The 20,396-nt window shown below is 36.7% G+C and overlaps 1 protein-coding gene across 1 annotated transcript in view; it reads right to left on the minus strand.

The window, feature by feature from the left end:
* Positions 1-20,396, minus strand: part of ADGRV1 (adhesion G protein-coupled receptor V1) — a gene marked incomplete at its 3' end in the record, with an annotated part of 91,476 nt that overhangs the window by 22,135 nt on the left and 48,945 nt on the right. The window contains exons 21-34 of the mRNA XM_061354375.1: positions 19,588-19,961; positions 17,071-17,247; positions 14,361-14,541; positions 13,360-13,562; positions 12,599-12,728; positions 11,162-11,242; positions 9,525-9,664; positions 8,492-9,101; positions 7,311-7,526; positions 6,569-6,784; positions 5,169-5,413; positions 4,785-4,966; positions 3,281-4,092; positions 1,937-2,146 (exon numbers count right to left, since the gene is read on the minus strand). Coding sequence (XP_061210359.1) covers positions 1,937-2,146; positions 3,281-4,092; positions 4,785-4,966; positions 5,169-5,413; positions 6,569-6,784; positions 7,311-7,526; positions 8,492-9,101; positions 9,525-9,664; positions 11,162-11,242; positions 12,599-12,728; positions 13,360-13,562; positions 14,361-14,541; positions 17,071-17,247; positions 19,588-19,961 — 3,777 coding nt within the window. The remainder of the gene's footprint in view (positions 1-1,936; positions 2,147-3,280; positions 4,093-4,784; positions 4,967-5,168; positions 5,414-6,568; positions 6,785-7,310; positions 7,527-8,491; positions 9,102-9,524; positions 9,665-11,161; positions 11,243-12,598; positions 12,729-13,359; positions 13,563-14,360; positions 14,542-17,070; positions 17,248-19,587; positions 19,962-20,396) is intronic.

The raw sequence follows: 20,396 nt of genomic DNA on the forward strand, positions 1-20,396 counted from the left end.
TCTGGTACCATTTCAGAATGCACAGTCTAGACGAAGCTTATTTTAATACAACATGATGTAATATAATGAATTTTCACTGAAGACTGGGACAAAATGCTTTATGATGCAGAAGCCTGCACTGAGAAGAAACCTGAAGTATAATTTATCATAATTACAGACATCAGGTAGTTAACTGCTGACTCAGAAAGAAATACTAATACAAGCAGTAATTGGTTTCTGAAGCTTTAAGGTGTTATGAGGCTAATTTCACCATTTTGGTTTAAGGGTGGTTTTTTTTTAATTTAACTGTGTGTTATCCATACCTTTAGATCTCTGCATTTATCAGAGAAGGGGGCCTCAGCCATCCCCCTCTTCTTCCTTATTTCAAACTACTGCAATGTATCTTCCTCTAATACAGTCATAGCCACACAAACTGTTGCATACCTCTGCAGGCACTAAAATGCTACCCTTGTCCCAGTAAGGTGTTAAACAATATGCACAGCTTGAAAACAATATAGATTTGCTAGACAGAAATTGTTCAGTAATACAATTAATATAATCACATTCGGATTTATGTCTGTAAATTTTATTTTCAGAACAAAAAAAGGTATTACTAAAAATGAAGTATAAATACTGAAATATTCTAAAGGTCTTAGCTCATTCTTTCCTTTTTTTATCAAAGGGAATTCGTTTCCTTGGGTTTTCTTGCTATCATGTATTGTAAGACAACGCACTGCTCTTCACAAGCTGGAGGAATTAGAATCAAGTAATTTATAAACTACAGCAGAGTGTTTCAGCTCCCAGTAGGCAACATTTGTTAGCATACTATGATAATATTTAACCAGTGGAAAGTATTCAGGGTCATTGCAACCTCTGGGAATGAGACGGTTTGTCTTGTGCTCATTAACAGTTCTTCTTAGCCTGCCAGATTGCAGCTGCCTTGGCAGAGGGATCAGGGCTATTAATGTGGAGGAATAAAAGACAAAAACTGGGCACACATTAGAGCGGAATTAACAAAAAACATATCTAGATAAAAACCCAAAAGGTTAAGATGCTCTTTCATTTATAGAAAAAAAGCAACCAACCAACCAACCAAACAGAAGGCATCTGGTTAAAAAATACTTACTTCTTTGAATAGAAAATGCATTTCCGAAAGCAAATTTCTGTTTTAACTTTTCCTACCCATCAGTTTATATGTGAGAGAAAAATCATACTGCAATATATTTTGATTTCAGCAAAGGCTGCCAAAAGCAATTACCATTAGTACTGTCATTATCCTCTGCACAAATGCATCAAACCTTAGATTGAACACACATTCTCTTTTAAAGCACTACTAGACACCTTTGGGCCTATCAAATTGTTACTGTTCTTTCTCAAATGTCATGAATGAGTAATGACAGCAAGATTCCTACATTCCTAAAATAGCTACCATAAGAAATCATAAACAGGAAATTTTAAAAACAGCCAGTTACTGAGTCAGGGAGAGGGAAGATGAGATCCTTGTCTTCTTGTGGGAATATTTCCTAGAAGATTTAGAGTGAATTTTAAATCACTGATAGATGAGATTTGCTTATGACTAGTACTAATACATGTGTATGATGGGAGTTGTATACAGTTCAGGAATACATTATAAATGAATACAACAAGAAATGCTAAAAGGAGCTTTGAAATAACAATAGAAGCAAGGCATGCTCTTCAGAAGAAAGGAAAGCACAGATGATGATATATACAATGGTTTTAGAAATGGTACATTTATCTTTCCCATTGATTTAATCTAGGTGTTAAGCTTGCAAGGGTTAAAAAATCAAGGAAATAGAAGCCAAGTATGTGGTTATTCTATGCTTGCTGGCATTCTCTGAACAGTGATAAAAAACAGTCACTGTGGGTCACGATCAATAGAAAGCACTGACACAGAAACTAATGTTAAACAGACAATGAACAATATGAAGAATCCCACCTTCACGACCAATAACAGATCTGGAGGCTGTCTGAAAGCTAATAATTCCTGCCACATTGTCACTTGCCAGAATAATCACTGTAACAGTGTCAAAACTGGGCAGAATCCGACTCCCTCCTTCAGTATTGACCAGGTTGATTATGATACTTTCATTATCCTCTGGCTCTGTATCATCTAAAATGGTCAGTGTGACAATGTTTTGTGTTTCCCCTACAAGAAGAAGAACAGACAGGTACTTATGTGTGCACATGGGAATCACCTTTTAAAAAGACTTAACAATCTCTTAGGAAATACTTTAAAAAAAATATTTAAAAGGACATGAAGTATATTTATTTGTTCAACTGATTAGAAGCTACTTGTCATTATGAATTGTCATTATGAATTTTTATTCACTTACTACTGAAAAGTTACATTAGGGCAATGTAAATATAAAATTATTGAGGATACTGTGTAGAAATTACCAATGTAGGCATGATTAGTGAATGTATAGAATTCTTCATTTGCATTATAAGTTCTCTGACTTCCAAAATTAACTTAGAAAAGGGGAATATTATTCTTGTAAAAAACTTACCACGTGCATGGTAACTTCTGATTAACCATATACCCAAGAATGTACACAGTTTACAAAATACATGTATTTTCTTGCTATTGTCTTTCAAAATACTTTGAAAACTTTTTTTTTTTTATTGAACTTATAGCCACTAATGTTATTACACATGAGCCTCAGAATCACTGCTGGGAACCCTTCTTTTGTTTTCAGATAGTTCTATTTAGGAAGCTAGATAGCGCACTAGAATTTTTACTACACTACTGTAAATTGCTTTCAGAAGAACTGTTCAATCAGCTCGGACTTTGAAAACATAAAATACAAAATATCTGTCAGTCTCAATGGCACTTAAGTAATATCTCCCATTTTTCCTGTTTGCAATTTTTTTTTAATATGTGTCATGTCATGTTTGGAAATTAATACAATCTCAATCTAAAAGGAGACCTCAGGAAAAAATACTACTGTACTCATTGAAAATTAACAGAAGACCAGGTAGGCCTGATTCTCATTTTCATTAAGCTTGATTTAACAAATGCCTTCAGCATTATCATTCCTTATTTATTTGGTAAAAAGGTAATCTTTATAATGCACTCCATACTACCAGTGTATGTTCTGCAACATAATGCTATAAGCTAATGAACTAGATTCTTTTGAAAATGTATTCTGAGCATTCAGGGAGGTTTAGCTTAAGAATAAGTCATCACTTATCAAAATACCCATAGGACTAACTGCCTATCAGTTCATTTTGCTTTTCTTTAGTTTCATCAAACAGAAACTAGTGCAAAACCTTGCCTCACCTTCGGCGAATGTGAGAATCTCACCAACACCTACAAAATCCAAGTCCGGGGTAGCAGTTCCACCAACCACACGCCATTCCACTGTCACCTGTCCCAGGCTGCCTTCTGTCCTATGTATCATTAGCTGCACGTTCGCCTGAGGGCGTTCTTCTACTTCAACATACAGACCTTTCTCTGTTGCATTGGGACTTACGCTGTAGATCTTAAATACTCCAAACGCATCTCCATTCATCATTATGACAACTGTGGAAGTATTTGGCTGTCCTATAGTTGGCTGATTTTTTAAGCTGGCTGAGATGTTCATTAGTTCAACTTTCAATAGGGATATAGTGAATTGCTCATCCAACTCTGGCAGATTGTCAGGTAGTATGGTAACTGTGAGATTTGCAAACTCTTCCCCTTCCTCCATTATGGCCCACTGTCTTGTAATGGATTCATAATCACTACCAGGAATGGCTTGTGTGCTAAAGAGAGCGGATGCACTGGTGATGTTTTTCCTGTAGGTCCAGAATCCTGAAGTGTTAGTTAATGGGCTGATCTCTGATGTCAGCCAAAGGCAGAGAGGCATCTCAGAGACACTGGAAAATGTAAAGGCTGAACAAGCTTGTTCTTTTAGGCACTGACTTGCACAGGCATATAGCGGGTCACTCGCTGCTGACACATTCACTCTGGTCTTGGATGGTTGGTCAGGAATTCCTTGTACTGGAGAATCATAATAGGCCAGGATATCCTGACCTTGCTCAACGGCAAGAGCTACGACATCAGTCTCAGAAGTGCTGTAAAATATCTGCAGCTGACCAAACCTGCCCCCACTAGAAGACATTAAAATAAGAAAACAATGTTAGTTGATGAACTATGTCTAATATTCTGTTTCTGGGTTAAGAATAAAAATGAACAAAATTAACTGGCCCTTTCTGAATTGCTGAAAAGTTCCAAATGGCTAATTAAAATGGATTCCCTTGGTAGGAAATTTTCTGGATAGCAAGTTTGATTATTTTTAGCTTGGGTAGCAACCTGTTGAAAATGACTGTTTGCAAACCTGTGTTTCTAGGAATGAACTTAGTCTCAGGCCTGGCTAGGAAGGAAAATCCTGTGCTATCCAACTTTGTCATCTTTCTTCCTAGGTACACTCAGGATATCGTATTACATGCATAAAACCTGTTTTCCTTTTCATATTTCTTTTCATCCCACAAGCCATTTTGTCCTCCAGTTAAAATCAATGGAGCAGGCTGTTGTGCAGCTTTAAATTATTTGATGATTGAATAGGCAAAATGAAACTTCAAATACACTGTACATTATAGTGCACATTACAATGTATATTACATTTGAGTACTTTATATACATTTCCAATAAGCTGACATCTAGCTCTAAAACCATGTACATGAAATAAAATGATGTTGAGCTGGCAGATAAAGAAATTGATACAAATACTTATAACATTTGAAATCATAGCCAAGACAAAGGAAAAAAGAATAGATATAAATAAATCAAACATCATACAAACCTTCGCCTGACTGTTATATTTGCAAGCATTTTTCTTTCTAGTGGCTCCTGAATTCGATATAAGGATTGATGAAAGAAAACTGTGCCATAAGGATTATCATTGGCAGGTATTATAATATTTGCCACGCCATCTAACCCAATAGCACCACCATTGGAAGCCTGAGTTAATTCTACATGGACAATCTCAAAAAGAAAACAAAAAAAAGAAAAAGAAATAATGCAGCTAAACAGTTTTTGGTATTTCTAACAATAATCACAAGCAAAGTAATATCTGAACTTCTTGCACCTTCCTGCCAGAGCATTCCTTGCTTTTGTTTGCACACATCTCTCTAACAAGTTAAAACTCTAATACTATTCAAGAAAGATGATAAACTGCTTTACTTACTTCTTCTATTTCTGGAATATCATCAGCCAGGATTTCCAGCAGCAACATGTGAATGGCTTCCCCAGGGGCAAAAGTAATATTACCCGAGGCGACCTGCAAGTCATCATCAGCAGGATGTCCATTAATGGTAGCAACCCACTGAACTGTAACATTACCCAGAGTCCCAGCGTTGCGGATTATTGGCAGATTTATGGTTACTGATCCAAATTCAGGCTCCTCCACAGTGAATTTGGTCATCTGAAATACTGTAGTACAGCACAGAAAGATGTATTTCATTAACAGTGAAAATGAAAGTAAATGTAACAGCTCCTGAAGTACAGTTTTATTTCACTTGGTTGAGTTTACTTGCACAGGTAAATCACTTTTAGTCAGGTTTAAACTTAAAAGCAAACTTTCAGTATTAATATTTTCACCTACAGAGGAAATTAGCATGAAAATTAGGAGGTCATCCAAGAAGTTTATTCCAGCACACTCATTCTTTGAGGTTAATCATAAGCATGTCTCCAAGCTCTTAGAAGACAATTTCATAATTATTCTTTAGCAGCTGTCATGTCACTTTCTGAAGAAATAAGTCAACATGTTCCATCTAAAATTCTTTCAAGTAGAAGTCTTCCTTGCATTAAACTTTCAGTTTTTACAAATTAAGTTAATTTATTGTCCATCTGGAATTATTTAGTTTTGACATTTTCTCTTTCCTCTATCATTTTCTACTGACAAAATGCAACAAGAGGAACTATGTAGGGTACCAAAGGAATAAAAGGGTAAACAAAAGGAAAAGGCAGGAAAAAATACACAGAAAAAATATATATATAAATTTCTAATATATCATTAAATTTTTGAAATCACTAAAACCTTTCTCAAAACCTGTGTAATAAAATGAATTTTGGAATATATACACGATTAATTTTATTCATAATAAAAGGCAGAAGAAAAACTAAAGTACTTTACAGAAAATAAGTGAATGTAATTGAATTTATCCTTATATTTTATAATTTCTCCAGATTTTTAAATCTGCTTTGGCTGATTATCTACTAAAACAAAGATACCAACATATTTAAGCAACGGATATTAGAATGCACATTTTGGCTTAAACCTATCGAAAAAATGTAGAACTTCTTAGATAAAAAATAAAAAAGTAATCTAAAATCCATCTATCTCTATTAGGAGAGTCCAAAATCCTTCTATATCAACCTACTAAATGCTACTTTTTTTGGTATATTAAAGCACTATTACTCCCTCATTGTATGTTTTAATTCAGTATATCCTATCTTTTCCTTTACTGTGATCATTCAGGCTTCCTCTTTGTCTTTTGCAAGTTTTTATTCAGTAACAGTTCACCAAAAAATCTGCAGTAAAACTGTTAATGGAAGATAGAAAATATGCAAACAAGACTCATTTACCAAAGGATCCAAATGGGTCATCAGAAGCTTCAATAGTTATGATTGCCCTTGTCAAAGATCCAAGCAAGGCTCCTCCTGTTGTTTGATTCAGTAGCTGAACATAAAATGACTCCTCAAGTTCAGGATTGATATCATTAATTATATATATTGGCACAGCTTTACTTGTTTCCCCTTCGAGTAAAACCACATCTGATGAGGCTACACTGTAGTCCTCACCTAGATTTGTAGATTAAAAAAAAAAAAGCAACAAAAACCAGAAAATATTAATGCATTATGGTGCAGTTTATTGAACATCATCATTAACACTTATCTTCTCTCTTTCTCCTTATGCATGCATTCCTCAACGGTTTTCCTAAACATTGCATGGTGGGTTTAAGTACACAGGACTGAACAGAGCTACGTATACTACTACTGTTTGGTTGGGGTTTTTTTGTTGCTTGTTTTTTTTTTTCTGAAGGTGGTGGGCTACTAAGGAAATAAATACCCCAATTCCTTCATTCATTTCACTTCCTAGATTCTTCAATGATGTCTCGGAGTTTTCTAGAAGCTGATGCATGATCTCTCCCATAAGATTCCTATTTTCTAAGTACAGTCAGTAAATGAACCAATAATTCTTTTTTTATTATTATTTGTTATACAATAGTGTATTCAATACACTTGTTTGCTTTAACTGCTCAAAGCATACAACATACTCTTTCCAAGGTAATGCAGACTGCGTACTTCTGTTATTCTGATCACTTACCAGCTGTTGCAGTTATTGGCATGGCTTTAAATTTCACAGAAACATCTGAAAATATTCCCCCAGTCCTGGTCACGTTGATGATTGGTCCAACATAATTTTCAGCAACTCGCACAGATGAAGCTGAAAGCTGAAGTGTTCCAAAAGCATCATCATTGGCATTAATAATTACATGAGCTATTGTCTCATCCACTAATCCAAGTCGAGGAGAATTTATAACTGAAACATAAAGAAAACTTAGTGAGGAGGTGACCAAGACGCTTGCTATCTATGGCTATAGGATTCACAGACATACATGTAAGTTTAATGGTTAGTCACCACTAGCTTTCAACAAAATTGCCTTTTTTAGAATTGGACAAATTGTAACTACTCACTGAACCAACATACTTCTGGCATTTGAAATATATTATGGCAGAAAAATCCCAATTCATAATAACATATTATTCTACCCTGTTGTAAAAGGCAGGCAGTTACGGCTCTTACAAGCCATAACTCTTTTTGAAGAGGTGAGGTACTGTTAAGTAATTTATTTATTTATTTGACCATAAAGCCAGTAGCAAGACCGATACAGTTCAGAAGAATTTTATTTTTACACTTGCTATGATGAAATATAAGTAAGATTTCAAACTCCCAGCAGAATTATATTTGAAGATTTCCTTGATATCAACATTACTAGGGTGGTGCAGCAATTAGACATGCCAAGAATTTTTGAAGTGCAAATCAGGCTGTAATGACCTGAATTTACCTGAATGAGGTATGAAGCAAACATTCTCTACACTAAAAAAGTAACCTGAGGCTGTAATTCTACATCACTTTATTTTTACATGACTTTTTTTGCTTTCAATAAGCAAAACTAGCTTACTTGCTCCCTAATACTGAATTTCACAGAAACACACTAGCAGTACAGACAGTGCACAAAATCAGTACTGTAACATATCTGGCCTGAAAAACTTTGGATAAGGCAATACAAAAGGGATAAAGATATGCTCATGCATCTCTGTCAAAATACTCAGCTAAAGGAAATATAAGTCAGAAGCACACAGGGCAGGTAACTTGGAGATTTAACTATACAGAGTTTGGTAGAGGTAAAAGGTTTGTCATTTAACTTGTTGCATTTTATACAATTAAATATTAAAACTACCCTTCATATTTAAATTTTGGTTTTACATACATAAGATACTTACTTGGCCGATCTTGTACTTTCTCGATCAAAACAATACTGCTTAGCTCCACAAAAACAGACTCTGACCTCTCAGGTTCATCATCATCCAAAATAGGCAAATATATTGTGGCCTCACTTTCATCGGTCCCAAAGACTGTGTAGCCTGCAATGGGTGTGTAATCTTCTCCCTCTATTGCTCTAACAACATCAGGTGGAAGAAAGGGGGGCTTTTCATCATCGCCCATTGTCCTGTATGTTACCATCACTGTGCCAAGAAGACCACCATGCCTTAATACTGTCAGGGGGATATTTCTTGTTTCTTCCTTAACTTTCATTGGTCTGTTTCGCTCAGAAAAGATAAAGACTCCATACGGATCATCATTAGCTAAAACAGTTAATGTGGCATTAGTGTTATTTCCAAGACGACCACTGGACACATTGATGATTAAAACTGAAAACACCTCATCCAATTCAGGAACGTCATCAGGAGAAACCTGTACTGTAATATTTGCTCTCACTTGACCAATATCAAATGTTACATTCCCATCTGTAGAGATCAGGTCTTTAGTAAGATCACAGTCTATTATCCAATACAGTGTCACCTCAGACAAGGCCCCATGAGTTCTCACAACCTAAGAGAAAAAGATAAAGATCTGTGTATTTTTGTTCTGTGAGAAAGAAAAACATAAAATTATGAGACAGAATGAAGCAAAGACATTGACATGATGGGTTAAAAATAAATTTGTGTTTTAAATGAACAGTGTAGTCTTTATTACTGCTGTATTTGTTGTATCACCAACACTGTACCTACTTAAGGTAATAGTACCTCAAATGTAAACACATAGAGGTAATTTTAAATTTATAGACACTATTATAACATCATTTTAGCTTCAAGCTGAATGATACACATTAGAAAACTCAGTATGGAATGGCAAAAATGCATGATAAAGTAGTTATAAACTCCATAAACTTATAACAAAAACCTTGCACAACACCCAGTAAAAACAAAGACAGAAAAGGATTGCACAGTAATATCATACTCAAAGCTTTCTAACCTGCAGTACAATATTGCTATCTCCATCTTCAGGCTCAGTTCCATTTACCAACAGCGACTCAGTACTGAACTCAAACACACCATGAGCATCATCAGAAGCCTCAATAGTCACAAGGATGTGTGATGCAACCCCCAAGTTAGCTGTTAATTGCAAGTTCCAAAAGGGTTATTTTTCTAGAATCTTTTTTACATGAAAGTAAACAGCTAAAGAAATATGTTGCAAAAAACACAAATGAGAGTATGACTGGAGTATCTGTGCTGTTTTGTCTTTGTTTTTTTGAAAGGCATGATAACTATGCACATGGATAAGGAACTGACTTTCTGTAATGCTGTTCTGTTTAGTTCCATAGTTTTATGGAACTATGCAACAAAAAATATAACAAATACGGACATTTTAAGGGAGGACTAGATTTAATGAATTAAAATTACAGATTTAATGAATGAAAATGGAGCAGAATTTAGGATGGTGGGGAGCTACATGGTAAAACACAGCGTAAGCAGATAGACCAGATGAGTGCAGGCATCACCCTAACATAACCTGGAATGGAAAACAAAGAAAAAAACCAAGTCCCATAAATCCCACTACTAAAAGATATTGTCTTAGTTTAGATAAATTGCTGCTCAGAGAAAGAGCTTGGCACGGAAAATCTTTCCTGGAAACAAGGAAAAGGGAAACAGCACTTCAAACAGAAGGGGTATCTGGGCATTGGAACAGGCTGCCCAGGGAAGTGGTGGAGTTACCAGCACTGGAGGTATTGAAAAGATGTGTAGATGTGGCACTTAAGGACATTGTTTGGCCATGGAATTGGCAGAGTTATGTTGGTTGGACTTGGTGACCTTAATAGTCTTTTCCAAACTAAATGATTCTATGATTCCATGAAAAAAAAAAACAAGAAGCTCCAAAAAGTGGCTAAACCGCAGACTTGCTCTCAAATTCAAACTGAAATCCACTGCATTTACAAATAAAATTGAAAATCAGGTAATCACAGAGAAATAAGTTATACAGTGTGGATAATGGGTGCTTATAATCCATCTTCAGGTCTGTAGGGTTTAATTTGACATTGCATATGATTAGGGTTTTCCCTCAGATTTTATGCTGTTTCCATATCAAGTATCTGTTTTCTGCATGTCTGACATAACTAAAAAAGTTAACAAAATAAAAAATAATCAAAACATTCCTTAAAGTATCTAAGACAGCTTACTTTTCTTTAAGAATATTTTTGACATGCAGAAAATAAAAGTAACACAAAGCACATACCAAGCATACAATGAGGTAGTTTTTTTAATGACTTTCAATTTAAAAAGTGTCTGTTTTTTACTCTCCAGAAAACTTGACAATTTTCAAACAGAACTAATTTTGCAAATCACACTTCTGGAATTAGCATATTGTGTTTTATAACAATATAGTTTTCATGTATAGAAGCTGTTATTTTCTGTGCTACACTAAACACTGACCGCTATTGAAATTATGCCTAAATTAAAACAGAAAAGAGTGTTTTGACAGAACTTTATGACAAATTGAAATTCATCACCTGTAGCTGTAAGTACAGTAGCACTATGACAAGTTGTACCAATGTAGTAATTTCTAAGGGATACTACAATCAGCAATAAAAAATAGGATTAATAGAAAATGCTTACCATGTTGATGGACAGTTGGAAGGAAGAAATCCACGTTCCCATCACCACTACCACTGCCATCATTTCTAAAGAGCTCAGCAACTTTAAGGTGACAGACATACACATATATACATATATATACATTCATAAAGAGAAAGCAGAAAGCAATTTAAACATTTCTGGACAACACAAAAAGAGAGGAAAATATTCTAGGAAGGCATCAATTTTGGATATGAAAGCATACAGTGTTCTTGATAAAAGCCAGAAAAAATATTGATATGTCACCTCATTTAATTTATAACACTGGATATAGCAATAGTAGGTCAGAAGGAAAGAAAGCACATAAACCTCTGTTTTCTCTTTGCTTTCTTTCTCTGTGTCCCCTTTTTATACTTCCCTTTTCCCACTCCTAAATGAGGTCTGTCATGCAATTGTGTTGGAAAGGCCCAAAGAGGAGCTTGTGTTAAGAAGGTATCTACCTAGTGAACAACTGAAGTTAGCTGTAGCTTTTCTGATGAAAAAAAAAAATTGAAAAGTTTTATTAACAAAACAACTATTCAATCCAAAAGTCCCCATACATTATAGGTCTCAAGATCAAAAGAATCACTGTGTTGCACCACAGTGCCATGTTGCACCATAGACATTCAAGGTAGTATAAAACTTTCCAGAAGGCATCACACTTTCATTTCTGGATTGTTGAAAAAACATCCCATTAGTTAAAAGTTCCTTTATGGCTGCCAAAGTTTCTAATTACTTTTTTCCTCCAAACAGCTTTACAATCTCCCTTAAAATTTTTCTCAAACAGCAACTAATTCTGTAAGGACTGAGTGGCTTTCTGTGGCGGGAGCACTGATGGTTGCCATCACATCTCACACCAGCATTTCCACTGAGTACAAGAAAAATTAATTTTTCTTGTTCTTCCACAGAGCTAGCAGCAGCCTCTGAAGCTCAGCTAAACTTCCTATTAGGCCTCTCAACACTCACAGCATCCTACCACTATAATCCAGTTGAATAAATTATGAGCCAGTGTACCCAATTCGTCTGCCACTGAGTGGCAGATAAAAAAAATTTTATAATATTTTATAATTATATTGTCAAATATAATATTTTATAAATATTGTCAAAATTTTAGTAAACTGAAATTAATGCATTTTTACACTATTTTACTTCTCATTAACAATCATGAAATTATGTACTGTAAGAACAGCAATTGCCTTTAAATAACTGTGCATAGTAATAGTACACTTTCTTTAGGATCTGGTGTTTTTCACGAATTATTAACAAAATATCTCAAGAACAGTCTTTTTCTTAAGAAAAATTACAGCTATTGAGGTGATATGGGGATATTTGCTTGTCTTTAGAAATAATACAGAAATAGGAAATCTAAGAGAAGTAAGATTTTAGTAGATGAGTAGAGGTCATGAAAATACAACCAATGGATTGATGCATGTGCCTTACCTCCTCCCTCTGGGTTCAACAGTTCCACTTTAAAAGTTTTTTCTAATTCAGGAATAGAATTATCAGTGATGTTAACAGTAATGTACTTGTATCTTTCTCCTGGCTGAAATTCCAGCGTGCCAGCAACAGCCTGCAATATGAAAGCTATTTCTATTTTTGTTCAAGACTAATGTTTTCATCCGTATGAAAAAAGAAACAGAACTTTGATTTTGTTTGCCTTTGTCAAAATATCTACTTTTTTTCAATTAAGCTTTTTAAAAATCTGCTGAATCTTTTGTTACGAGAAAAAGATATCTAAATTCACAGAATTGGGAGATCTGCATTAATCTACGTTTTTCTGCACAAATGTTAGACGAGCAAACAGATATGTACAGGTCATTTTGTTGAACATGTACAAATCATAATATGAACAAACATAATCTTAACCTGTATATGTACCTGAATGTTCACACAGAATTTAATATCAGCAACAATAGCAAATATCACTTCCTGGTGCACTGACAGTCCTCTTTAGAAATAAGAAAACCAAAACCAGAGCCTTTTCCTAGGAAATACAGCATGCTGCACAGAAAGGAGGTAAAGGTCGCATAATGCTATATATTTTTAAAGAAACTGTGACACTATCATGTCACTATATAAAACAAAGTGTCTCTGTCAAAAGAATCATGGCTGGGCTAAAATACTCAAACTGAAGGCTATCTCCACGACCAAAAACTCTAGTTAAATCTGAACATAGTTACACAACCTGGCAATAGCCATACCTGATAATCTTCAGGACTGAAAGCTGTATGCGGCACTGTTCTGTATTCCACCAGAACTGTTCCAAGAAGGCCTTGTGCACGAACTACCAGTAATCTGATGTGTCCAACTTCTTCTTTAACAGTGATATGGGGCACAGCAGAGGCTGGCAAAATCATTTCATCACCTGGTTGAGGAGGTGGTCCCACTGAGAACTGTAGTAGACCTGGCAGACAAAAAGTACTATTTGCATGTCTTCTTGCACCAATCCTAATTCAAATTAAGACTATAAATGGAAATCAAATTATTTCTAATCTTTATATTTAACATTTCTGAAATTAAAACATAATTACTGTATATGTCTTTAGGACTCAATCATATTATTTCCAGGGATGTGCTGTACACCTTCCTCTCACTCACTGATATCCCTATCAGTCTTGATAAAGTCACAGCACAATAAGAAATTCAGCTCTTCCTGAAAGAGCCTCAGTATGTCATAGTGTTGGGTACTTATTGGCATAATAAATATTCAGAAATGTCCCTGTTCATCAGGAATTCTCACGTGAGTAAAACTTGCACAGGATCAACTACATGCAACCATTATTTGCTCTCACAGGGAATCATCGCCAGTTTGATCTGGGCAGCTTTGATGGTTTTTTGTAATTGTCGTGGTTTAACCCCAGCCAGACAGCTTTTCACACACTCCCCCCAAACCCCCCACCCCCCCCCACCCCCCTTCCTGCTCCTGTTCCCTGCTCCGGCCCGCGGATCCCGTTCCCTGCTCCGGCCCACCGGATCCGGGTGGCTAGGGGGAGGGCAGGAAGGGGGGGGGGGAGTAATATTCTCAAGAATAAGAAACTCAGCTTTCACTTTTGTATCAAAATCCTGAACCACTGTCAAATTAAAGAAAGTGGAACACTTGGCATTGCTTTCTCAAATATCAAGGCTAAGCAAAGTCTTTATCTGCTGAGCTAGAACTATACAGCTATCTGCAACAACACTGAATCATCTCCATCACTGTTACCATAGGGGTGGTCACTGGCTTTGATGCTGATATCAGTAGTTTCCTTTTCTGGATCTATACTTGCTCCACTGGTAGGAGTTGAACCTAGTTTTCCATCTCCAGACACTGCAGAGACTAATGTCACACGGAAATACTCATTTAGTTCCGGAATGTCATCATCAATAACATGCAAGTTTAAGACCTAGAGAAGAACCAAATATGGCAAAATCAAACCATGCAACACAAACCACTTTGAGCTTCATGACCCCATTTAACTCATCAAATTCTTCGATTATTCAGTCAGTTGTATCTGCTGTGTTGTTCTGAAAGTAATGTAGACCACAATTTTGCTTTCCATGTAATGTAAGCTAATTTCTAGGATACTATTTTATGTTTAGAATATCCGTTTCAAAAACAACTTTACCAAGCTACCAGAGATGGAAGGTATACCTTTTTATATGCCTCAAATTACACAAACACATAACCAAGCAAGCAATAATTTATTATCTGCCTTAACAGAAGCATAGCTTAAATGGCGTATATTGAAAATTTTACATCTGATGGATTTCAAAATCATGAGGAAATTGTGCTTCTGTAGAGACATTAGGGTGATTAATCCAATTAGAGAGCAAGCAAAGTAAGCTTTTTATGCCACCTTGAGGTTGCAGATCATACTATTAAATAACCTAACCTGCTTCACACAGGCTAACATACTGACCTTAGACAATTCCAGCTTTTTATATACTGTGATGTAAGTAGACAAACCTACAGAAGAAAAAGGTTACGTAGCTGACTGCACTTAAGAGGTGTGAGAATGAGTAGCTTACAAACATCAGTGGTTCAGTTGATACGCTGGAGGGAAGGAATGCCATCCAGAGGGACCTTGACACGCTTGTGAGGTGGGCTGATGCCAACCTCATGAAGTTTAACCATGCCAAGTGCAAGGTCCTACACCTGGGTTGAAGCAATCCCAGGCACAGCTACAGGTTGGGCAGAGAAGAGATTCAGAGCAGCCCTGCAGAGAAGGACTTGGGGGTGCTGTTTGATGAGAAAACGAATATGACCCAGCTTCCATGTGTGCTCCCAGCCCAGAAGGACAACTGTATACTGGGCTGCATCAAAAGAAGTGTGACCAGCAGGCAAAAGGAGGTGATCCTGCCCCTCTGCTCTTGTGAGGCCTCATTTGGAGTACTGTGTGCAGTTCTGGTGTCCTCAACATAAAAAGGAAATGGAACTGTTGGAACAAGTCCAGAGAAGGGCCACAAGGATGATCATATGAAGATAGGCTGAGAAAGTTGGGTCTGTTCAGTCTGGAGAAGAGAAGGCTGCATGGTGACCTCATAGCAGCCTTCCAGTATCTGAAGAGGGCCTATAGGGGTGCTGGGGAGGGACTCTTCATTAGGGACTGTAGTGACAAGACAAGGAGTAACGGGTTAAAACTTAAACTGGGGAAGTTTAGATTGGATATAAGAAGGAAATTCTTTCCTATTAGGGTGGTGAGGCACTAGAATAGGTTGCCCAGGGAAGTTGTGACTGCTCCATCCCTGGAAGTTTTCAAGACCAGTTTGGATGAGGCATTGGGTGACATGTTTTAGTGTGAGGTGTCCCTGCCCATGGCAGGGGGGTTGGAACTTGATGATCTTAAGGTCCTTTCCAACCCTAACTATTCTATGATTCTATGAAAATCTCTTAGGGTATCTCATCTGATGAGAAACTGCTCCTGGTTTGTTTCTTAGTACCATGCCCATTAAGTCCTCCATTGGGAAACAATAAATTGGACCACAGAGCAGCAGAGCAAGCCCCCTTCTGACAGCAGACAAAATAAGGCAGGCCTTTTCCATGCCAGACTAGAAAACCTCTTTGCTTTATATGACTGTATGCAATGCAGTAATATGATTCAATGGAGAATTAAACTTGAATGAACAGTGACATGAACAAACTCTTTTCAGGCATCACAAGCTTTTCCCAAGCTCTAATCACTTGCGTTGTTTAACTGGGACCAGATCCACAGTTCTAGTAGAGTCTCTGGGATCTTTTATAAAGGTGTCAGACTGCATACTGACTTCAGCAGAGTTATAAAAGTGAAACCAAGGCCAAACAAACATCAACAGTAAACACACATTCACTTTCTACAGTATTGCGGTCACACATCTGTTATCCAAATAAAGGTGAAAATCCTGTCCTGTGAGTCAGGACTGAATTCACAGAAACAGATTAAGCAAAAGGTAAAAAACACTGCCAACAGTGGTTGCAAGACACTTGATTACAGCAGTGAACTTTGCTGCTCTCTATTGATTTGGAGGTTAATCTAATTGATGTAGAGATAAATCCAAGTTTCAAAACTCAGATCAAAACCTGATAATTGTCCAGTTTCAAAAGTAGCTGGATCCATTATTTCAGCCCAATACTATCTACACTTCAAGTACACAAATAGATATACATAAATCCAACATATACATATTTGTAAAAGTGTTTTATATATTATGCACATTCAAACACATGTGCACACATGGTGACTCCTAAACTGAGATGCGCACAGATACACACAGATCCATAAGCATCTAGTGTATCACTTGTTATTTGTCATGGACAAAAAACCCTGCAAAGCATAACAAAAGCTATGTGAAGAAAACACTTTCTGGTATCAAAAGCCGTCAAGCATCCTCAGAAGGTGTTTTCCAGCAGGTTTGCAAAGGACAGGATGAATAGTTAATAGGAAGGTAGGGTTTACCTCTGATCTCTGCCAAGGGTGGAATGTGATAGTGCCATTGCTGTTAGAAAAATCGGTAACAGGGTAACTAATGCCAGTGGAATCAACCTGTGAGATAATGTAATTTATATACACATAGTCTAGGGCTCCCCTTGTACGCTCCACAACACAGGATATAGTGGAACCCTCATCAGCAGCCTGGAAGAAAGCAAGAAATTGAAATGTTTGTTACTGTCAATGCAAATCAAAGTAACAGATACAAAACATGGACTACCATAGTCCTTCTCAAATGTTCAGGTAAAAAATTGCTGTCATGTTAGTTTCAGCACTTTACTGTGTTGTTTGCTTCAGACACAACCATTTCCCTCAAGCTACATGTCTAAGACAGAATCAGTATGCTTGAAATGTACATGACAAAAGCAACTGGAACTATAACTTTATATAAATGTCAATTATTTTTAGTTTTACTAGCAACAATTTCAAGAAGTATTTGGATTCTCCCTTTCCCCAACTAGAAAGACTATGGAAAAAAAAAAGAGAGACATTAAGATTATATTATAATACACCATTCAGAAAAAAGTTTGAAAAATTTTCTGTGCTATAGTAGAAAGTTCACAAAGAACATGACTCCAGTGTCCACAACTTCATGTATTTGGGATAAAATAGGTATTGATATTGACCATACGTTTTAGACGATCATGATCATAAAATTAAAATAGAAAACAATTTTATTTGAAAATTTCCAATCAGGCTAAAGCCATCTTAAGCCCCAGATACATTTCAGAGCTTCTGTATAACACAGTGCAGATGCTGCACTTGCCTTCAGCTGCCTAGCAGACAGGTACACACATAAAGTGATTAAACTACAGAATACACTAGCACTATATCTGCATCATCACTGAGAGCTCTGATACTTCCCTGGTGAAATGGAAGTCAGATAAGTGCAAAACAATTAACATGACATATAAATTTTTAATTTTGCTTCACGGTCAATTGATGATCTGTGACATCACAGTACTATCAGTGGCATTTGAAACTGAAGGAATATATTATCATAGCATATGGCAGGCATGTAGAAAGCAAACTGAACAAAATTGAAAGCTAGTATCACTCAGGCAAGATGGTTACTTTCAAACACATCATAAGCACTTCGGTTAGAAAGAATGTACTTAAAATGTCAGGAGAGTTCTCAAATTGGAAAGTATTCTGAAATTTGTCTTCCAAAATAATCCAACAGAAACAGGTATCATGTCTTTCACCTTTATATTTGATTAAAGAAGTAAAAATTAATTATATTTATTGCAATTCTTCCCAAAACAGTAAGAAGTTTATAGATTGCATATATGATGGTTATCACCAAAGAAAAAAAATATGTTTAAAAAGGATAAGTAATTCACAGCCAGTATCAACCGAATTCACACCAAACATACGCAATTTATACCTTGTAACTTACAACAGCAAATGATGTGCTCCCAGCCCAGAAAGCCAAACATATCCTGTGCTGCATCAAAAGTGTGACCAGCAGACAAAAGGAGGTGACCCTGCCCCTCTACTCTGCTCTTGTGAGACCTCACTTGGAGTATTGTGTGCAGTTCTGGTGTCCTCAACATAAAAAGGACATGGATCTGTTGGAACAAGTCCAGAGGAGGCCATGAGGATGTTCAGGGGACTGAAGCACCTCCCATATGGAGACAGGCTGAGAAAGTTGGGGCTGTTCAGCCTGGAGAAGAGAAGGCTGCGTGGAGACCTCATAGCAGCCTTCCAGTATCTGAAGGGGGCCTATAGGGATGCTGGGGAGGGACTCATCATTAGGGACTGTAGTGATAGGACAAGGGGTAATGGGTTAAAACTTAAACAAGGGAAGTTTAGATTGGATATAAGGAGGAAATTCTTTCCCGTTAGGGTGGTGAGGCACTGGAATAGGTTGCCCAGGGAGGTTGAGAATGCTCCATCCCTGGCAGTGTTCAAGGCCAGGTTGGACGAGGCCTTGGGTGATATGGTTTAGTGCAAGGTGTCCCTGCCTATGGCAGGGGGGTTGGAATTTGATGATCTTAAGGTCCTTTCCAACCCTAACTATTCTATGATTCTATGTGGAAAAATAGATCACACCTTGTCATTGCATGACCTGTGGTAAAGTTCTTTCAAACACATCATGTAACACAGAGATATGGAATAAAAATGTTTGTAATAATCCATTCTCTAAAAAAAAAAATCTTATCTTTTAATTGGTCACCTAGTCTCAGATGTGACAGAAGTAAAGGAAAAAATATTATTCTAGAAAAATTTCTGTCTTCAGTTTACCCTATAAGATCAATTATCTTAAAAAAGTAATTTGAGGGAAATTTAAAAATTATGTTGAAAATGACAGTGAGACAAAGGCTGTAGTTACAGGACTGAGATATTTCCACATTCTGGAAAAACTTTGTTTAACTACAAAAAAATAGCAATGTGAAATCAGGGGCCCAAGCAGGTCAATTGGTCTTGCCATTGATTTTTAGTTCAAAACTTCACCTATAATCTTCCTTATAAACAGCTTACCTCAGGAATACATGCTCCAATGAAGCCAAATAAACCATTAGCATTATCACTCTTCTGTATTCTTAATCTTGCTGTAGCATTTTCTTGTGAAATTCGGGCTCCACCTCGCACAGAAATGAGCTTTAGGATGAATAACTCTTCTCCTTCTTCCTCTTTGTCATCCTTTGCAGACACAATGAATGATTTGTTTGTCTCTCCTTGTCGATACTCCAAATACCCAGAGACAGGGTGGACATCACTCTTCGCAGGAGTTGCATGGAGTTCATAAATCTCTGCTCGTGTCAGCTTACGTTCATAGAGCCTTACATCCTGCATTAGCCCTGTGTACCTACTGCTGCCGTTGATTCCTGCTCCAATTCTCACTGTTCCTGGACCTGAGAAGGAAATTACAATTTTCCTCATGTTATTGTATTTCTGCAAAGTAATAAATCTGTGGCTGAATAGCTGAAATTGTTAAAAATCAGTGGTAAACTGTTTATTATCCCTGGATTAGGAGTTCTGTTGATCTTGAAATGCAAAACGAGGGCATTCACTGAGCCTCATTTTGGTGTTACAGGTTGATTATCACAGGTCAAACAATTCCATCCTACACTGTTCAAGCTTTTTAACCTACTAGTTCTACCTGCACATTGTCACCAACCCTTAATTTAGCGCGGCTTGGAAACCTCTCTTTCCACTGGAGATTTGCAGAGCACAACTGCAACCCCTCTCAGCTTTTGTTTTGCTAAACAGATCCCATTTTATCTCTCTCTGCTAGGACAGTGGATCTACTCTGATGATACTTATCACATTTTATTAGCCCTTCCAGA

This window comes from Neopsephotus bourkii, unplaced genomic scaffold (assembly GCF_033783945.1).
Source record: "Neopsephotus bourkii isolate Nb327-2 ecotype Australia unplaced genomic scaffold, CSIRO-AGI_Nbou_v1 NB_732, whole genome shotgun sequence".
NCBI lineage: Eukaryota > Metazoa > Chordata > Aves > Psittaciformes > Psittacidae > Neopsephotus > Neopsephotus bourkii.